We start from the raw sequence: 20598 nt of genomic DNA, 5'->3' as shown, positions 1-20598 counted from the left end.
CTAACCCTACCCCTAACTGCCCCAACTGCCCCTAACTGCCCCTGCCCCTAACCCTGCCCCCAACTGCGCCCTAACCCTGCCCCCAACGCCAACTGCCCCTAACCCTGCCCCAACTGCCCCTAACCCTGCCCCAACTGCCCTAACCCTGCCCCCAACTGCCCCTAACCTACCCCTAACTGCCCCAACTGCCCCTAACCCTGCCCAACTCTGCCCCAACCCTGCCCCCAACTGCCCTAACCTGCCCCCAACTGCCCCCAACCCTGCCCCCAACTGCCCCCAACCCTACCCCCAACTGCCCCAACCCTGCCCCCAACTGCCCCCACCTGCCCCCAACTGCCCTAACCTACCCCTAACTGCCCCAACTGCCCCTAACCTGCCGCCCCAACTGCCCTAACCCTGCCGCCCAACTGCCCCTAACCCTGCCCCAACTGCCTACACCCTGCGCCCGACTGCCGCACCTCCAACGCCGTCTTAACTGCCCCCAACTGCCCCTAACCCTAACTGCCCCAACTGGCGCTAACTGCCCCAACTGCCCCTACCTAACTGCCCCCAATGCCCCTAACCCTAACTGCCCTCAACTGCCCCTAACCCTAACTGCCCAACCCTAACTGCCCCCTAACCCTAACTGCCCCCACCCTAACTGCCCCAACCTAACTGCCCCAACTGCCCCCAACTGCCCCACCCTGCCGCCAACCTGCCCCTACACTGCCCTGCGCCTAACTGCCCCAACTGCCCCTAACCCCAACTGCCCCTAACCCAACTGCCCCTAACCCTGCCCCTAACTGCCCAACTGCCCCAACCTACCCCTACCTGCCCACTGCCCTAACCTGCCCCTAACCGCCCCCAACCTGCCCCTAACCCCAACTGCCCCTAACCCCAACTGCCCCTAACCAACGCCCTAACCCCAACTGCCCCTAACCCCAACCTACCCCCAACTGCCCTAACCCCAACTGCCCCTAACCCAAACTGCCCCCAACCTACCCCACTGCCCCTAACCCTGCCCCTAACTGCCCCCAACCCTGCCCCCAACCTGCCCCAACTGCCCCCAACCTGCCCCAACTGCCCCAAACTGCCCCCCACCTACCCGCAACTGCCCCTAACCCTGCCCCCACCCCAACTCCGCCTAAACCACTGCCTAACACTGCCCTAACGCCCAATGCCGCAACAACCCCAACTCCCAACCCCAACCGTGCCCCAACCCTGCCCCCAACTGCCCTTAACACTGCCCCCTAACCCCAAAACTGCCCCACCCACTGCCCCCACTGCCCCAAACTGCCCCCGAACCCTGCCCCTAATGCCCCCAACGCGCCCTAACCTCCAACCTAGCCCCAACTGCCCCTAACCTGCCCCTAACCCCAACCTACCCCCAACTGCCCCTAACCCAACTGCCCCTTAACCGCCAACTGCCCCAACCCCCTGCCCCCAACCAACTGCCCCAACCCGCCCCTAACTCCCAACCTTACCCCAAACTGCCCTACCCCAACTGCCCCCAACTGCCCTAACCCCAAACCTGCCCCTACCCCCCAACCTGCCCTCTAAACCCAACCTGCCTAAAACCCCAACCTGCCCCTAACCCCAACCTGTCCCCTACCCCAACTGCCCCAACCCAACTGCCCCAACCCCACTGCCCCCAACCCAACTGCCCCAACACCCGCAACTGCCCACCCCCACCTGCCCTAACCCACCTGCCCCAACCAGCCAACCTGCCCCTAACCCAACCCCAACCGCCCCCAACCCGCAATGCCCCTAACGCCCAACAGCCCCACCCCACACTGCCGCCGCAACCTACCCTACCCCCACTGCCCCAACCGCACCTCAAACCCCACTGCCCCCTAACCTACACCAACCCCAAACTGCCCCAACGCCTTCTCTCCCCTCTATTTATAGGGCCCTTATCCTAAGGCATTACTGAGCGGTGGGGCCCTACGAGAGAAGGAACAAATGGCATACACCCATTTGGTGGGAGTATTAGCCCAGCAGGCAGCACAGAACCACTCTTGTCCTGGTTCTGCTCATGCTGGGACACGGATTGGTTCCCTTGGGGTAGGCCACAGCCAATAAAGCACTCACCTGACCAACCTTCCTAACCAATAGCTGCCCAAGCTCTGCCCACACAGTTGCCCTGTACAGGGGCCAATAGGCATCTGAGACCAGGAAGAAGTGCAGCGGCAGCAGGCCCCCGCCCCCCCCCACACCCACATACGCAGGGTTCAGCGAAGACCCGACCCCACTACCCCTACGCAGGTCAGCGAGACCCCCACATACCCCCATACGCAGGGTCAGCGAGACCCCCACATACCCCCATACGCAGGGTCAGCGAGACCCCCCACAACCTCCCATACGCAGGGTCAGCGAGACCCCCACATACCCCATACGCAGGGTCAGCGAGACCCCCACATACCCCATAACGCAGGGTCAGCGAGACCCCCACATACCCCCATACGCAGGGTCAGCGAGACCCCCACATACCCCCATACGCAGGGTCAGCGAGACCCCCACATACCCCCATACGCAGGGTCAGCGAGACCCCCACATACCCCCATACCAGGGTTTCCAGCGAAGAAACCCCCACATACCCCATACGCACGGTCAGCGAGACCCCACATACCCCCATACGCAGGGTCAGCGAGACCCCCACATACCCCCATACGCAGGGTCAGCGAGACCCCCACATACCCCTTACTGCCCCCCTATATAGAGTGGTATATCTGGTAGCCTAGGGCCCCCCAGAACCAGAAGGGCCGCATGTGGGGGTAACAAGGGGCATATACTGTTTGCTCAATGAGAGGGGGGAGGAGCACAGGTGCAACATCCCTGATGGATTCAGCCAATCACTTTGCACAGTATGTCCCGGGGGGCGGAGCCATGTTACTCCAGGATTGGTCGGTACAACAGAACCAGAGGACACGCCCCACACACGCAAGAAACACGCCAGTTCTTCCCTCAATAAAGCTTTTATAGGTGCTCATACCGTCAGCCCCCCACGTGCCCCCCAGCAGTCTCTCCCAGTATTATGGGGGGAGCAGCTATAATTCTGTGATAACCGTCCCATTCCCATCAGCCTCTGGGGCACAGCTGCCCATCTCACAGATACTCTCATACAGGTTCTCATCTGATTGGGCGGAAGGAACCCGTTTGGGGGGAATGCCGGCAGTCGGGGGGACGCTGCAGGCTGGAGCGCTCTCGGTGGCCCCCGCTCTGCTCGATACTTCCATGGGCCTCTTCTTCTTCTTCACTTTCGAGTACATCTCCTCCAGCTGCATGGGAAGCACAGGGCACAAAGGGTTAAACAATTTCTGATGCCATGTTGCTCCCCCATGTTGAGGGACTGTATTTCCTGGAAGTCGTGTGACTGTCTCTACTTCCTGTACATGGGGGAGTGTATTTCCTGGTAGTCGTGTGACTGTTTCTACTTCCTGTACATGGGGGAGTGTATTTCCTGGTACCCGTGTGACTGTCTCTACTTCCTGTACATGGGGGAGTGTATTTCCTGGTACCCACGTGACTGTCTCTACTTCCTGTACATGGGGGAGTGTATTTCCTGGTACCCACGTGCATGTCTCTACTTCCTGTACATGGGGGAGTGTATTTCCTGGTACCGCACGTGACTGTCTCTACTTCCTGTACATGGGGATGGTATTTCCTGGTACCCATGTGAGCTGTCTCTACTTCCTGTAGCATGGGGAGTGTATTTCCCTGGTAAGTCGTGTGCCTGTTCTTACTTCTGTCCATGGGGGAGTGTATTTCCTGGTACTCACGTGACTGTCTCTACTTCCTGTACATGGGGAGTGTATTTCCTGGTACCCCCCACTGTGACTGTCTCTACTACTTCCTGTACATGGGGGAGTGTATTCCTGGTACCGCCATGTGACTGTCTTACTTCCTGTACATGGGGGGAGTGTATTTCCTGGTAGTCGTGTTAACTGTCTCTACTTCCTGTAACATTGGGGGAGTGTATTTCCTGGTAGTCGTGTACTGTTTCTACTTCCTGTACATGGGGGAGTGTATTTCCTGGTACTCTTGTGACTGTCTCTACTTCCTGTACATGGGGGAGTGTATTTCCTGGTACCCATGTGACTGTCTCTACTTCCTGTACATGGGGGAGTGTATTTCCTGGTACTCTTGTGACTGTCTCTACTTCCTGTACATGGGGGAGTGTATTTCCTGGTACTGCTTGGACTGTCCTCTACTTCCTGTACATTGGGGGAGTGTTTTCCGGTACTCTTGTGACTGTCCTCTACTTCCTGTACATGGGGGAGTGTATTTCCTTCAGTATCGTGTGAGCTGTTCTCTATCCTCCTGGTACATGGGGGAGTGTATTTGCCTGGTACTCGTCGTTGGCGACTGTCATCTGCTTCCTGTACAATGGGGAGAGTGTATTTCTGAGTTACTGCTTGTGACTGTCTGCTACTCCTGTTACATTGGGGAGTGTAATTTCTGGTACCGTTTGGATGTCTCTAATTTCCTGACATGGGGGAGTTGTATTCCTGGTACCCATGTGACTGTCTCTACTTCCCTTGCAGGTAGGGTTAAGTTTCCCTTTCAATGTGCAAATAATGAACATTACATGTGGGAGAGAGGGCAAGAGGGCAATAGCTGGGGGTATGAGGAGATGCCAGCAGGGCACTTACCTTGAGAGTATCCGGCCCTGGGGAGGGGGAAGGTACCCTGGGCCTCTGGTCCCTGTGCGGTTGGGCTCCTACCCCTCCGCCCTTGTTGCCCCTCCGCACACAGGCATACTCTGCTGCCCCACTGGCCGGCCCATTCAGCTCCGCCGCGGAGCCCACACTCTCGTGCCCACTGAGCTTGGGTAGCGGAGGGGCAAAAGCCAGGTTGGAGTAGGTGACATCGTTACCAGCTGGGGGGCATGGGACCTGCCACCGGGAAGGGGGTACACAGAGGGTTCCATTACTGATGGCCTCGAGCTCTGAAATCAAACGAATCGGAAGAAGAAGAAAAGTGGGCAAGGGGGTAAGTAGGCGCTTGGCAGCATGTGATTTGCCCCCGCTAGTTTAACTTGGCATGTACCGTATGCACTGGCACTGTCCCTCCAAAGGCCCCCCCGTGTGGCCCCATTCCCCCACCTCCAGAAACACCCACTGGGGTCCTTGTCCCACCCACCTACCCACCCAGGGTTACTGGGGTTCCGCCTGCTGGACTGATCCACTTTAGCCCAAAAGGGGTCAAACAAGATCATTGCTATAACCCCCCCCCCTCACTCACCTCCTGTCTGTACCCCCCCCGTCTGTAACCCCCCCACTCGCGCCTCCTGTCATGTAACCCCGCCCGTCTGTAACCACCCCACTCGCCTCCTGTCTGTAAACCCCCCCGTCTGTAACCCCCCCACTTCGCCTCCTTGTCTGTAACCACCCCCGTGCTGTACCCCCACTCGTCTCCTGTCTGTAACCCCCCCCCGTCTTTGTAACACCCCCCACCTCGCCTCCTGTCTGTAACCCCTCCCAACTCGCCCCTATCCTGTCTGCTAACCCCCCACTCGCCTCCTGTCTGTTAACACCCCCAACTCGCTCCTGTCCTAACCCCCCGGTCCTGTAACCCCCCCCACTCGCCTTCCTGTCTGTAACGCCCCCCACTCGGCCTCCTGTCTGTAACCCCCCCGTCTGTAAACCGCCCACTCGTCTTCCTTCTGTAACCCCCCCGCTCTGTAACCCTCCCCACTCGCCTCCTGTCTGTAACCCCCCCACTCGCTGCCTGTCCTGTACCCCCACTCGCCTCCTGTCTGTAACCCCCCCGTTCTGTAACCCCACTTCGCCTCTGTCTGTAACCCCCCGTCTGTAACCCCCCACTCCGCTCTGTCTGTAACTCCCCCAACTCGCTCCTGTTTGTTACCCCCCCATCGCTGTAATCCCCCCGTCTGTAACCCCCACTCGCCTCCTGTCTGTAACCCCCGTTCTCGCCTCCTGTCTGCTAACACCCCCCCGTCTCGTAAACCCCCCCACTTCCCCTCCTGTCTGTACCCCCCCCAACTCCCCTTTCCTGCTGTAAACCCCCCCACTCCCCTCCTGTCTGTAACCCCCCACTCCCCTCCTGTCTGTAACCCCCCCCACTCCCCTCCTGTCTGTAAACCCCCGACTCGCCTCCGTGTCGTGTAACCCCGCCGTCGTTGTAACCCCCCGCACTCCCCTCCTGTCGTAACCCCCCACTCGCCTCCGTCTGTATAACCCCCACTGATTTCGTTGCGTGTAATCCCCCCGGTCTGTAACCCCCCACTCGCCTCCTGTCCTGTAACCCCTCTCTCGCCTCCTGTCTGTAACCACCCCCCGTCTGTAACCCCGCCCCTCCTCTGCTAAACCCCCATCCCTCTCCTGTCTGTAACCCCGCCCCACCTCCCCTCCTGTCTGTAACCCCCCACCTTTCTCCGCTCCTTTCCCTGCTGCTGTACCCCGCCCAACTCCCTCCTGTCTGTAACACCCCCCCCACTCCCTCCTGTCATGTAACCCCCCTGCCCCTCTTACCCTCCCTCGTCTGTAAACCCCCCCACTCGCTCCTGTCTTAACCCCCCTCACCCCCATCGCCTCCTGTCTGTAAACGCCCCTCCTGTCTGTAACCCGCATCTCCCCTCCTGTCTGTAACCCCCCTTCTGGGCTGTAACTCCCCAACTCCCCTCCTGTCTGTAACCCCTGGCTGACTGGCTATACGTATTACAGAGATTGGGGGGCACTTACGGGGGTATCCGGGTCGGGGTCTCTGGATCTCGTGCAGTTTGGTGTCGGACTTACTGAGAGAGCGCAGTTGGGTTTGGCGAAGCAGAGACTGTAAAGAGACAGATTCCCATTATGTATCAGGGGAGAGACTCTTCGCTTCAACTCATCAGCCCAATTCCCTTCATAACTGGCCCCCCCCCCAGCCCCCATTCCGCACAATCCCCCCAGCTCCTTCCTATCCCCTTCCGGACTCTACTCTCACTCCACCAGCTCCATCCTACCCCTTCCTGACTCTACCTCTCCTCCACCGCTCCTCCTACCCCTTGCTTCTCTCCCCGTCCTCCTACCCCTTCCCTGACTATACTCTCCCCCCAAGCTCCTTCCTACCCCTTCCTGACTCTACTCTCCCCCACCCGAAGCTCCTTCCACCTCCTTACTCTTTCGCCATCTACCCTCTGACCTCTACTGCTTCCCCACCAGCTCCTCCTACCCCTTCCCCTGACTCTACTGCTCCCCCACCAGCTCCATCCTACTTCTGAACTCTCTCCCCCACCAGCTGCCTTTCCTACCCCTTCCTGACTCTACTTCTCCCCACCAGCTCTTTCACTCTCCCCCACTCTACCCCTTCGCTGACTCTACTCTCTCGCCCACCAGGCTCCTTCCTACCCGCTTCCCTGAACTCTACTCTCCCCCCCCCCAAGCTCCTATCTACCCTTCCCTGATCTACTCTCCCCCCCCCCAAAAACTGCCTTCCTACCGCTTCCCTTGGACTTACTCTCCCCCGCCCCCAAGTTCTCTTTCCTACCCCTTCCCTGACTCTACTCTCCCCCCCCAATCTCACTCCCTACCTCCTCCGCTCTCACCCCTTTCCCTGTACTCTACTTTCGCCCACCGAGCTTACATCCTAACCCCTTCCTGACTCTACTCTCCCCCCACAAGCTCCCTGCTCTACCTCATTCCCTGACTCTATTCTCCCCCCCAAGCTACTATAACTACCCCTTCCCTGACTCTAACTACTCCCCAACTGCTCTTCCTACCCCTTCCCGGACTCTACTCTCCCCCACCACTCCTTCCTACCCCTTCCTGACTCTACTCTCCCCACCAGCTCCTTTCCTACCCCTTCCCTGACTCTACCTCCCCCCCCAAAGCTCCTTCCTAACCCCGTTCCCTGGACTCTACTCTCCCCACCAGTCTCATCCTACCCCCTTCCTGACTCTACCTCCCCCCAAGCTCCTTCCTACCCCTTCCCTGACTCACTCTCCCCCCCCCAACCCTACCTACTCCCCAAGCCTCTTCCATACCCCTTCCCTGACTCACTCTCCCCCCCGAAGCTCGCTATCCACCCGCTTCCCTATCTACTCTTCCCCCCCAAGCTCCTTCCTACCCCTTCCCTGACTCACTCTCCCCCCGCTCCTTCCTACCCTTCCCTGACTCTACTCTCCCCCCAAGCCTCCTTCTACCCTTCCCTGACTCATCCCCCACTCTCCCTCCCCATGACTTCTCTCCCCCCAAGTCCTTCCCCCTTCCCTGACTCTACTCTCCCCCCGAAGCTCCTTCCTACGCCTTCCCTGACTCTACTCTCCCCCCAATCTCTTCCTACCCCTCTTCCTAGACTCTTACTCTGCCCCCCCCCCCAAGCTCCTTTCCTACCCGTTCCCTGACTCTACTCTCCCCCGCTCAAGCTCCTTCCTACCCTTCCTGACTCTACTAACTCCCCCCAAGCCTCCTTCCTACCCCTCTTCCTGACTCAACTTCCCCCCAAGCTCGTATCCTACCCCTTCCTGACTCTACTCTCTCCCCCCCAGCTCCTATCCTACCCTTCCCTGACTCTCTCTCCCCCCCCAAGCGTCCTTTCTACCCCTTCCCTGGACTATAACTTCCCCCCCCAGCTTCCTTTCCTACCCTTCCCTGACTCTACTTCCCCCACGCAGCTACCATCCTTACCCCTTCACCTGACTATTACTCTCCCCCCCCCAAGCTCCTTCCTACCCCTGTCCCTGACTCTACTCTCCCCCCCAAGCTCCTTCTTACCCCTTCCCTGACTCTACTCTCCCATCAGCTCATCCTACCCTTCTCCTGACTCTACTCTCCCCCCGCAGCTCCTTCAACCCTCCCTGTACTCTACTTCCCCCACAGTTCCTTCCCTGACTCTACTCTCCCCCCTCCAGCTCTTTCCTACCCCTTCCTGAACTCTACTCTCCCCACCAGCCTTCCTCCTACCCTTCCGTGACTCTTACTCTCCCCCCCAAGCTTGCCTTTCCTACCCCTTCCGACTCTACTTCTCCCCCCCTCCCCAAGCTCCTTCCTACCCCTTCCCTGACTTAACTCTCCCCCCCCAAGCTCCTTCCTACCCATTCCCTGGACTCTACTCTCCCCCCCCTCCCAAGCCCTCTCCTACCCTTCCCATGACTCTACTTCTCCCGCCCGCAAGCTCCTTCCTACCCTTCCCGACTCTACTTTCCCACTCAGCTACACATCCCCTTCCGTGACTCTACTCTCCCCCCCAAGCTTCCTTCTTACCCCTTCCTGACTCTACTCTCCCCCCCCCAAGCTCCTTGCCTACCCCTTCCTGACCTCTACTCTCCCCCCCCAAGCTCCTTCCTACCCGTTCCCTTGACTCTACTCTCCCCACCAGCTCCTTCCTTACCCCTTCCCTGACTCTAAACTCTCCCCACCAGCTCCTTCCTACTCCCTTCCCTGACTTACTCTCCTCCCCCAAGCTCCTTCCTACCCCTTCCCTGACTCTACTCTTCCCCGCACCAGCTCATCCACCCCTTCCTGACTCTACTCTTCTCTAACCCGCTCCTTCCATACCCTTCCCTGACTCTTAACTCTTCCCCCCCCCATAAGTCCCTCTCTACCCCTTTCCTGAGCTCTACTCTCCCCCCCTCAAGCTCCTTCCTACCCTTGCCCTGACTCTACTCTCCCCCCAAGCTCCTTCCTACCCCTTGCCCTGACTCTACTCTCCCCCACCAAGCTCTTCCTACCCCTTCCCTGACTTCTACTCTCCGCCCCCAAAGCTCCTTCCTAACCCCTTCGCCTGGACTACTATCTACTCCCCAAGCTCCTTCCTACCCCTTCCCTGACCTCACTCTCCCCCCCCAAGCTCCTTCCTACCCCTTCCCTGACTCTACTCTCCCCCCGAAGCTCCTTCCTACCGCCTTTCCTGACTCTACTCTCCCCCGCCAACGCTCCTTCTACCCCTTCTCCTGCTCTACTCTCACCCCCCAAGCTCCTTCCTAAACCCCTTCCCTGATCTACTTTCCCCACCAGCTACATCCTACCCTTCGCCTGACTATACTCTTCCCCCCCAAGCTCCTTCCGTACCCCTTCCTGACTCTACTCTCCCCCCCCAAGCTCCTTTCCATACCCTTTCCCTGACTCTACCTCTCCCCCACAAGCGTCTTCCTTCACCCCTTCCCTGACTCTACTCTCCCCCCTCAGCTCCTTCCTATACTCCCTTCCCTGACTCTACTCTCCCCCACCAGCTCCTCTCCTACCCCTTCCCTGACTCTACTCTCCCCCCAAGCTCCTTCCTACCCTTCCCTGACTTACTCCCACCAGCCTTCCATCCTACCCCTTCCTGACTCACTCTCCAACTCCTTCCCCCGCGACTCTACCTCCCCGCCCAAGTCCTTCCTACCTTCCTGACTCTACTCTCCCCCCCCAAGCTCCTTCCTACCCCTTCCCTGACTCTACTCTCCCCCCAAGCTCCTTCCTACCCCTCCTGACTATACTCTCCCCAAGCTCCTTTCTACCCCTTTCCCTGACTCTACTTTATCTACTCTCCCCCCAAGCTCTTCCTACGCCTTCCTGATCTACTCTCCCCCGACTCTACTCTCCCCCCCAAGCTCCTTCCTACCCCTTCCCTGACTCTACTCTCCCCACTCTCTCTCCCCCAAGCTCTCTTCCTACCCCTTCCCTGACTCTACTCTCCCCCCCAAGCTCCTTCCTACCCCTTCCCTGACTCTACTCTCCCCCCCAAGCTCCTTCCTACCCTTCCCTGACTCTACTCTCCCCCCCCAAGCTCCTTCCTACCCCTTCCCTGACTCTACTCTCCCCCCCAAGCTCCTTCTCCTACCCCTTCCCTGACTCTACTCTCCCCCCCAAGCTCCTTCCTAACCCTTCCCTGACTCTACTCTCCCCCCCCAAGCTCCTTCCTACCCCTTCCCTGACTCTACTCTCCCCCCCAAGCTCCTTTCCTACCCCTTCCCTGACTCACTACTCTCCCCCCAAGCTCCTTCCTACCCCTTCCCTGACTCTACTCTCCCCCCCCAAGCCCTTCCTACCGCCTTCCCTGACTCTACTCTCCTCCCCCCAAGCTCCTTCCTACCCCTTCCCTGACTCTACTCTCCCCCTCAAAGCTCCTTCCTACCCCTTCCCTGACTCTACTCTCCCCCCCAGCTCCTTCCTACCCCTTCCCTGACTCTACTTCTCCCCCCCAAGCTCCTTCCTACCCCTTCCCTGACTCTACTCTCCCCCCCCTGACTCTCTCTCCCCCCCCAAGCTCCTTCCTACCCCTTCCCTGACTCTACTCTCCCCCCCCGACTCTACTCTCCCCCCCCCAGCTCCTTCCTACCCCTTCCCTGACTATACTCTCCCCCACCAGCTCCATCCTACCCCTTCCCTGACTATACTCTCCCCCACCAGCTCCTTCCTACCCCTTCCCTGACTCTACTTTCCCCCCCCAGCTCCTTCCTACCCCCTCCCTGACTATACCCCCCCAGCTCCTTCCTACCCCATCTCTAACTATACCCCCCAGCTCCTTCTACCCCCTCCCTGACTATACCCCCCCAGCTCCTTCCTACCCCATCTCTTAACTATACCCCCCCCCAGCTCATTCCTACCCCCTCCCCTAACATAATTACACCCTTCGGCTTTATGAAGGTTGCACTTACCACATCCACTAGTGCCACCCCACTGGGGTACATACTCTGCCCCCTCTGTATCCTCCTCTTCTTCCTGTAAGAAGACAAAGACACATTTCTGATAGCGACAGTCGCTGGCAGCCCCCCCGTAGGGACCCCACCCCGCTATAGTTCCAGCACCCACAGACGGGGCATGGTGACATTTATAGGGCACTAGTTGACCATTAGGCACATGGAAGCAGATGTATGATTGGTTGCTACGGTTACAGCACCGGTGGGCAATACTATAGCCCCATAGTGGGTGCGGTACCCACCCAGCGCCATGTTTGTGCCCATCGTACCTCCTCCTGCAGAAAGTGCAGAGACTGGCGAGTAGCAGGCAGAGCCCCAGCAGCAGCGGGCAGAGCGGCAGGAGGTTCCTCGGGTTGGCGGCGTTGGTGGCATCGGTGGGGGCCATGGCACGGGGACTGGGCGGCTGCGCTGAGAGAGACAAAACAGCGGCGCATGGTGAGGTGCAGGGAACCCTTGGGCGCGCTCTCTGGGCCCCGTTGCAAGGTGGGGGTGAATCCCCGGGGGGGCGCTGCTACAGTTACACCACTTCCTGTGGCGCAGGTGGGCTCCATGCAAGGATGAGCCGGGGCTTTGTGGTTCCACCAGCAGCAGCTTTATCTTCTTATCAGCCTGATCTTACGGCTCCGTCGCTGAACTACAACTCCCAGCAACCCCCACATGCCATCATTTGTCTGCCCCCAAAACATCTGTAACCTGGGGGAGTGGTACAGAGAGGGATTGGGGTGCCGGGAGTTGTAACGTGTATCGGGGGGGGGGGCTGTCTCACACTAGCACATCACACTCTGGGTGGGGAGACCCCCTGTGGCAATGGGAGAGAGTAGCTACTGGCTTGTGGGAGGCAACAAAAGGCAAAACGCGGGCACCTAGGCCTCTGGCTGAGCTGCAGGCAGTACAGAGCCACGGCTGAGGGTGGGCACGGGGTAACACTGACCCCCAGTCTGACCAGCCACAGACCCAGGGTTCCCATTCAGAGGCCACTTCCCTGCCCACTTCCTCCCACTCACCCCCTACCCCTCACCTTCAGTGCAGATGCGCCACCATCCTCTCCCTGTGTGAGTGACAGTCAGTTCCTGTGTGTGCGAGAGCGTTCTGCCTCGGGAGATCCCACAGCTCAGTGCTGACACTCCACAAAGTGTAAGAGCAGAGTGAGCGCAGGAGGAGTGAGACTGCTCAGGGTGAGCGCAGAGGAGCGAGACTGCTCAGGGTGAGCGCAGAGGAGCGAGACTGCTCAGGGTGAGCGCAGAGGAGCGAGACTGCTCAGGGTGAGCGCAGAGGAGCGAGACTGCTCAGGGTGAGCGCAGAGGAGCGAGACTGCTCAGGGTGAGCGCAGAGGAGCGAGACTGCTCAGGGTGAGCGCAGAGGAGCGAGACTGCTCAGGTGAGCGCAGGAGCGAGACTGTCGGTGACGCAGGATCGACGCTCAGAGCAGCAAGGAGCGAGACTGCTCAGGGTGAGCGCAGAGGAGCGAGACTGCTCAGGGTGAGCGCAGAGGAGCGAGACTGCTCAGGGTGAGCGCAGAGGAGCGAGACTGCTCAGGGTGAGCGCAGAGGAGCGAGACTGCTCAGGGTGAGCGCAGAGGAGCGAGACTGCTCAGGGTGAGGGCAGAGGACGCGCAGATGCTCAGGGTGAGCGGCAGGAGGAGCAGGGAGGGTTAGGTGCAGGCGAGAGTCTGCTCAGGGTGAGCGCAGAGGAGCGAGACTGCTCAGAGGTGAGGGCAGAGGAGCGGAGACTGCTCAGGCGTGAGAGGCAGAGGAGCGAGACTGTCAGGTGAGGCAGAGGAGGGAGCTGCTCAGGGTGGGGCGGCAGAGAGAGAGCGGTGATGAGCAGACTCAGGTGAGGCAGAGGAGGGAGACTTGCTCAGGTGAGGGCAGAGGAGGGAGACTTGCTCAGGGTCGAGCAGCTGTCAGAGGACGCGAGCACTGCTCAGGGTGAGCGCAGAGGAGCGAGACTGCTGCAGGGTAGAGCGCAGAGGAGCGAGACTGCTCAGGTGAGCGCAGAGAGGAGACTGCTCAGGGGAGCGCAGAGGATGCGAGGACTGCTCAGGGTGAGCGCAGAGGAGCGAGACTGCTCAGCGTGAGCGCAGAGGAGCGAGGACTGTCAGGGTTGAGCGCAGAGGAGCGAAGACTGCTCAGGGTGAGCCGCAGAGGAGCGAGACTGCTCAGTGGATGAGGCAGAGGAGCGAGACTGCTCAGGGGAGCGCAGAGGAGCGAGACTGCTCAGGGTGAGGGCAGAGGAGCGAGACTGCTCAGGGTGAGCGCAGAGGAGCGAGACTGCTCAGGGTGAGCGCAGAGGAGCGAGACTGCTCAGGGTGAGCGCCGTGGCCAACCTTGGGCAATACGGGCCCACTGGCGGGAGATGGGGTAATTAAGGAACAGCAATTGCACCGTATCAGCCCTATAACTAAAGCACGGGGGTAGCACCCCCAGATTTGCCCCTTGTTCCTATAGCCGTAAGGAGCCTCAGCACAGGGGGTGTGTAACCCGGGGGCCACAGGAGGGGGCCACATGCAATCACTGCCCCAAACTGAATTAAAAAAGAAACCGCTTTATTTTTCTCCAGGGAGAAAGTCACATAAAGGAGAATATAAAATAAATAGAGAGGTCGGGCCCCGCCCACACGGAGTGGCCCCCCCATACAGAGTCTGAAATACCGCTCCGCTCTCTCCCATCCAGGGGCCACAGTCAGAACTCGGTCATTTTCTTGTGCGTGTCGGCTTTCCTCTGCTCTCGCTGCAGACTGTGCTCCTCCTGCTGCAGCATTACCAGCTCCCGGCGGGCCCCCGACAAGCGCAGCTCCAGCTGGTTACTGACCACACTGTCCCTGCACGGGGAGGGGAGTCTGTTAGAGCAACTCAGCCTGTACCTACTGTACTTACCTGCTCTATGGGGCGGCGCTCAGGGGGCCACAACTCACTATACTCATCACTATGTGAGAGAAACTGGCAAATTACTGCCTCCCAGGGCGTTACTGCCTGCCCCTATCTGCCCTACTGCCAGGGCGTTACTGCCTGCCCCTATCTGCCCTACTGCCAGGGCGTTACCGCCTGCCCCTATCTGCCCTACTGCCAGGGCGTTACCGCCTGCCCCTATCTGCCCTACTGCCAGGGCGTTACTGCCTGCCCCTATCTGCCCTACTGCCAGGGCGTTACCGCCTGCCCCTATCTGCCCTACTGCCAGGGCGTTACTGCCTGCCCTATCTGCCCTACTGCCAGGCGTTACTGCCTGCCCCTATCTGCCCTACTGCCAGGGCGTTACTGCCTGCCCCTATCTGCCCTACTGCCAGGGCGTTACTGCCTGCCCCTATCTGCCCTACTGCCAGGGCGTTACTGCCTGCCCCTATCTGCCCTACTGCCAGGGCGTTACTGCCTGCCCCTATCTGCCCTACTGCCAGGGCGTTACTGCCTGCCCCTATCTGCCCTACTGCCAGGGCGTTACCGCCTGCCCCTATCTGCCCTACACCTGGGGTGTTACTGCCTGCCCCTATCTGCCCTACTGCCAGGGCGTTACTGCCTGCCCCTATCTGCCCTACTGCCAGGGCGTTACTGCCTGCCCCTATCTGCCCTACTGCCAGGGCGTTACTGCCTGCCCCTATCTGCCCTACACCTGGGGTGTTACTGCCTGCCCCTATGACAGAAGGTTCCTGCCCCTATGACAGAAGGTTCCTGCCCCTATGACAGAAGGTTCCTGCCCCTATGACAGAAGGTTCCTGCCTGCCCCTATGACAGAAGGTTCCTGCCCCTATGACAGAAGGTTCCTGCCTGCCCCTATGACAGAAGGTTACTGCCAGCCAATCAGTGTGCCTGGGTATATATCGTGCAGATGCTGGGGGGGCAGTTGATAATGCCCCTCTTACCTCCCCACGTTGCGGGCCAGAGCTTCCTGTAAATGGCCGATCTCTCGCTGCTTCTGTTGGATCCGCTGGGCTGTAACTGCCACCTGAACGCTTAGCGCCCTCTTGCTGTCCTTGCTGGCATTGTACAGCTCCTTCCCTTTCCTCTCTGCGGCCCTCCGGCTCTCCCCCGGCTGGGCACCGCTAGGTCTGCCCTCCAACTTCTCATTCAGGAAGTCAAAGACATTACGGGCAGACTTGGTGCCGCCCCCTCGGCCGGTGGCCCTTGGCCGCCTCTTGCCCGCTTTGTGCTCACGTTTGCCCCCGGCCTTCTTCCTCTGCTGCATCTCAATACACTGGTCCAACGACTTGCCCTTGGGCAGGAGCACAGCCTGGATGGGCTCCACTCTCCCCTCCGCGTTGCGCCCCAGGCCTGGAAAGGGCAACGGGCATTAGGGGCATGGGATGAATGGGGGCGGGGCCTATATCATGCATTTGCCCCGTTGCTACATAAGGGTTAATTCACTCACCTTTCCCAATCTCGTAGCCCATGCGAGCGAGAAGCTTGGATCCAATCCCGCGGGTGTGCGCCTCCCAACCGCCGAACTGCGAACTGTGGGCGGAGCCAGCGCTCCCTGCCCCTAGTACTGCAGGGAAAAATCAGTCACGGGGGGGCCCGGTACCGGCGAGAAAGGAGTCACGGGGGGGGGGGGGGGGGGCGGTACCGGGGGAAGAGTCGCACGGGGGGGGGCCTGGGTACCGGGGGGAAAGGAGTCACGGGGGGCCTGGGAGAAAGGAGTCACGGGGGGCCCGGTACCGGGGAGAAAGGAGCCGCGGGGGGGGGGGGGCCCGGTACTGGGGAGAAAGGAGCCACGGGGGGCCTGGTACCGGGGAGAAAGGAGTCACGGGGAGGGGGCAGTACCGGGGAGAAAGGAGCCATGGGGGCCTGGTACCGGGAGAAAGGAGTCACGGGAGGGGGGCAGTACCGGGGAGAAAGGAGCCACGGGGGCCTGGTACGGGGGAAAAGGAGCCACGGGGGGGCCGGTACCGGGGGGAAAGGAGTCACGGGGAGGGGCAGTACCGGGAGAAAGGAGCCACGGGGGGCCGGTACCGGGGAGAAAGGAGTCACGGGGAGGGCAGTACCGGGGAGAAAGGAGCCACGGGGGGCCTGGTACCGGGAGAAAGGAGCCACGGGGGGGCGGTACCGGGGGAAAGGAGTCACGGGGGGGGCGGTACCGGAGAGAAAGGAGTCATACAGGGGCCTGGTACCAGGGAGAAAGGAGTCACGGGGGGGGCGGTACGGGGAGAAAGGAGTCATACAGGGGCCTGGTACCGGGGAGAAAGGAGTCACGGGGGGCGGTACCGGGAGAAAGGAGCCACCCGGGGGCCGGTACCGGGGAAAGGAGTCACGGGGGGCCCGGTACCAGGGAGAAAGGAGTCACGGGGGGGGCGGTACCAGGGAGAAAGGAGTCATACAGGGGCCTGGTACCAGGGAGAAAGGAGTCACGGGGGGCCGGTACCGGGAGAAAGGAGTCATACAGGGCCTGGTACCAAGGAGAAAAGTCACGGGGGGGGGCAGGGTACCGGGGGGAAAGGAGTCATACAGGGGCCTGGTACCGGGGAGAAAGGAGTCACGGGGGGGCCAGTACCGGGGAGAAAGGAGCCACAGGGGGGGCCGGTACCGGGAGAAAGGAGCCACGGGGGGGCCAGTACCGGGGAGAAAGGAGCCACAGGGGGGGCCGGTACCAGGGAGAAAGGAGCCACGGGTGGGCCCGGTACCGGGGCAATAGAAGGGAGAGTTGCCACTTACCTCTGGCATACCCAGAATCCTCTGCAGCATCATCTTCTTCTTCATCATCATCTGAGGAGGAGGAGCTGTCGCTGCCCCTCAGGGGGGGGATAATGGAATCGGCCTCTAGCACAGACTCCTTGAGCAGCAGCGAATCAAACTTCACCGTGTAGAAGCCACTCTCTATATCTGAAACAGGAACATACGGGTGAGTTCAGTGGGAAATACAGGGGGGGGGCCCAAAGGATATATAGGGGAGCCCAGCGGGACATATGGGGGGGAGCCCAGCGGGACATATGGGGGGGGGGAGCCCAGCGGGACATATGGGGGGGGGGAGCCCAGTGGGACATATGGGGGGGGGGAGCCCAGCGGGACATATGGGGGGGGGGAGCCCAGCGGGACATATTGGGGGGGGGGAGCCAGCGGGACATATGGGGGGGGGGAGCCCAGCGGGACATATGGGGGGGGGAGCCCAGCGGGACATATGGGGGGGGGGAGCCCAGCGGACATATGGGGGGGGGGGGGGGCCCAGCGGGACATATGGGGGGGGGAGCCCAGCGGGACATATGGGGGGGGGGCCGGGATTGGGGGGGGCCCAGCGGGACCATATGGGGGGGGGGGAGCCCAGTATGCTATGGTTTGTGGGAATTGCCCCTTGTTACCAGTTTCTTTGCTGCCCATAGTGGGGCATTGAGGGACAGGGAGGAAAAGCTCTTTATCGGTGTCAGAGCCTCACACTTTTCCCCAAAGCGCCAGGTAGGTGCCAGGTAGGTGCCAGGAACAACTCAGTGCCATGTTTCTTACCAGTGATTCGCGCCAGGTACCAGATGCCGTCGCTGTGTTGCGCCAGGCAGGGACTGCCCACTGCCAGGGAAGCCACATCTGCCTCTGCAAAGGGCTGCAGCTCCGCCAGCGCCACCACCTGGCCATGTGAAAACCTGTAGGGGCAGCAGAGAGTTACGATCAAGTCCCCCCCCCCCCCCCCCCGGGGGCATCGTATCTATGGATACAGGAGGGTTGCTAAGGAAAGCCATACCTGCAGCTGTCGTCGAAGCGACATTTCCCATCCAGGAAGAAGGGGCAGGGCTTCATGGCTTTATGGGTGGGGTACAGGTAGAGGACTCGCACCCCGGCCTCTCCATCCTCCAGCTGCTCAGAGCCCACCACCATGGCATTGTGATATTCTAGGGTCCCCCACGTGCTGTAGTAGGGAGCCTTCACCTTCATCCCACTGCTGCCATCTTCTTCCTCCTCCTCCTCCTCCTCCTCCTCTTCTGAGTCTTTGGACCCTGTGGAGGCCCCGTCACCGGCCCCTGGAGGCTGGGGCTCCTCACCGATTGCCCTTCGGAAAGCCTCGTACTCCTCATCTTGGGAGGAGATTGCTGCGGGCTCCTCGGGGGCGGGCAGGGAGGCGGATCCCTCCAGTGACGACAAGAGCTTACATTTCCGGACGGAGAGCAGGCTGGACTCAGTGAGTTCTATGAGCTGCTGGAGGTCATTGCGGAGCTGGGTGAGATCCTCCAGTTGGGTCGGGTCGGTACCGGCACGCAGGCTTAGCTCCACCTGCTCCAGCTGAGCTCTGTATGTGTGAAGCGCAGCCGCCAGGCTCTCCTCCTCCATTGTGTAACCCTATGGGGGCAGCAGCTCTCTGCAAGGCAAACAGCAAAGGGTTACAGACTGTGGGACTTATGTGGGAAATGAGAACTGCAACTCCCATCATTCTCACAGGGCCGCCATCTTGACGCTCTGAAGGATGCAATAATAAAGACAAAGTACCACACAAACACGAACTACAACTCCCACAAACACCCATGCAGTTATACAGACAGGCTGTTACTCACACAGACCCCCATGCAGTTATACAGACAGACTGTTACTCACACAGACCCCATGCAGTTATACAGACAGGCTGTTACTCACACAGACCCCCATGCAGTTATACAGACAGGCTGTTACTCACACAGACCCCCATGCAGTATACAGACAGGCTGTACTCACACAGACCCCATTGCAGTTTATACAGACAGGCTGTTACTCACACAGACCCCCATGCAAGTTTATACAGACAGGGCTGTTACTCACACAGACCCCATGCAGTTATACAGACAGGCTGTTACTCACACAGACCCCCATGCAGTTATACAGACAGGCTGTTACTCACACAGACCCCCATGCAGTTATACAGACAGGCTGTTACTCACACAGACCCCCATGCAGTTATACAGACAGGCTGTTACTCACACAGGACCCCCATGCAGTTATACAGACAGGCTGTTACTCACACAGACCCCATGGCAGTTATACAGACAGGCTGTTACTCACACAGACCCCATGCAGTTATACAGACAGGCTGTTACTCACACAGACCCCATGCAGTTATACAGACAGGCTTGTTACTCACACAGACCCCCATTGCAGTTATACAGACAGGCTGTACTCACACAGACCCCCATGCAGTTATACAGACAGGCTGTTACTCACACAGACCCCATGCAGTTATACAGACAGGCTGTTACTCACACAGACCCCATGCAGTTATACAGACAGACTGTTACTCACACAGACCCCCATGCAGTTATACAGACAGGCTGTTACTCACACAGACCCCCATGCAGTTATACAGACAGGCTGTTACTCACACAGACACCCATGCAGTTATACAGACAGGCTGTTACTCACACAGACCCCATGCAGTTATACAGACAGACTGTTACTCACACAGACCCCCATGCAGTTATACAGACAGGCTGTTACTCACACAGACCCCATGCAGTTATACAGACAGGCTGTTACTCACACAGACCCCCATGCAGTTATACAGACAGGCTGACAGACCCCATGCAGTTATACAGACAGGCTGTTACTCACACAGACCCCCATGCAGTTATACAGACAGGCTGTTACTCACACAGACCCCATGCAGTTTATACAGACAGGCTGTTACTCACACAGACCCCCATGCAGTTATACAGACAGACTGTTACTCACACAGACCCCCATGGCAGTTATACAGACAGGCTGTTACTCACACAGACCCCATGCAGTTATACAGACAGGCTGACAGACCCCATGCAGTTATACAGACAGGCTGACAGACCCCATGCAGTTATACAGACAGGCTGTTACTCACACAGACCCCCATGCAGTTATACAGACAGGCTGACAGACCCCATGCAGTTATACAGACAGGCTGTTACTCACACAGACCCCCATGCAGTTATACAGACAGGCTGTTACTCACACAGACCCCCATGCAGTTATACAGACAGGCTGTTACTCACACAGACCCATGCAGTTATACAGACAGACTGTTACTCACACAGACCCCCATGCAGTTATACAGACAGGCTGTTACTCACACAGACCCCCATGCAGTTATA

General features: G+C 59.5%; 3 protein-coding genes across 6 annotated transcripts in view; 1 reads left to right on the top strand and 2 right to left on the bottom strand.

Annotated features, from left to right (window-relative positions):
* Positions 1 to 20598, top strand: part of sox18 (SRY-box 18) — a gene marked incomplete at its 3' end in the record, with an annotated part of 354190 nt that overhangs the window by 278782 nt on the left and 54810 nt on the right.
* On the bottom strand, positions 2939 to 11987 carry lime1 (Lck interacting transmembrane adaptor 1). Its single transcript, XM_031894574.1, has 5 exons — positions 11872 to 11987; positions 11561 to 11624; positions 6684 to 6771; positions 4632 to 4927; positions 2939 to 3257 (listed from the first exon to the last, which is right to left on the bottom strand). The coding sequence occupies exons 1-5, from the start codon at positions 11985 to 11987 to the stop codon at positions 3027 to 3029; spliced, it is 795 nt and encodes a 264-aa protein (XP_031750434.1). The 3' UTR covers positions 2939 to 3026.
* zgpat (zinc finger, CCCH-type with G-patch domain) overlaps positions 6665 to 20598 on the bottom strand; it is a 28181-nt gene continuing 14247 nt past the window's right edge. For 2 of the 4 annotated variants that reach the window (XR_004220605.1, XR_004220606.1), the window contains exons 2-10: positions 18255 to 18866; positions 18023 to 18156; positions 17240 to 17407; positions 15960 to 16076; positions 15454 to 15862; positions 14252 to 14421; positions 11872 to 12010; positions 11561 to 11624; positions 6665 to 6771 (exon numbers count right to left, since the gene is read on the bottom strand). Coding sequence is in view for 2 of the 4 variants with exons in the window: in XM_031894085.1 (XP_031749945.1) it covers positions 14283 to 14421; positions 15454 to 15862; positions 15960 to 16076; positions 17240 to 17407; positions 18023 to 18156; positions 18255 to 18838 (1551 nt within the window). In the remaining 2 variants the exon portion in view is untranslated. 4 annotated transcript variants of the gene reach the window in all.

The sequence above is a fragment of the Xenopus tropicalis genome, chromosome 10 (genome assembly GCF_000004195.4).
Source record: "Xenopus tropicalis strain Nigerian chromosome 10, UCB_Xtro_10.0, whole genome shotgun sequence".
NCBI classification, from domain to species: domain Eukaryota; kingdom Metazoa; phylum Chordata; class Amphibia; order Anura; family Pipidae; genus Xenopus; species Xenopus tropicalis.
Note: the sequence above shows the minus strand (reverse complement) of the source record. Positions and strands in the feature narration are given on the sequence as shown.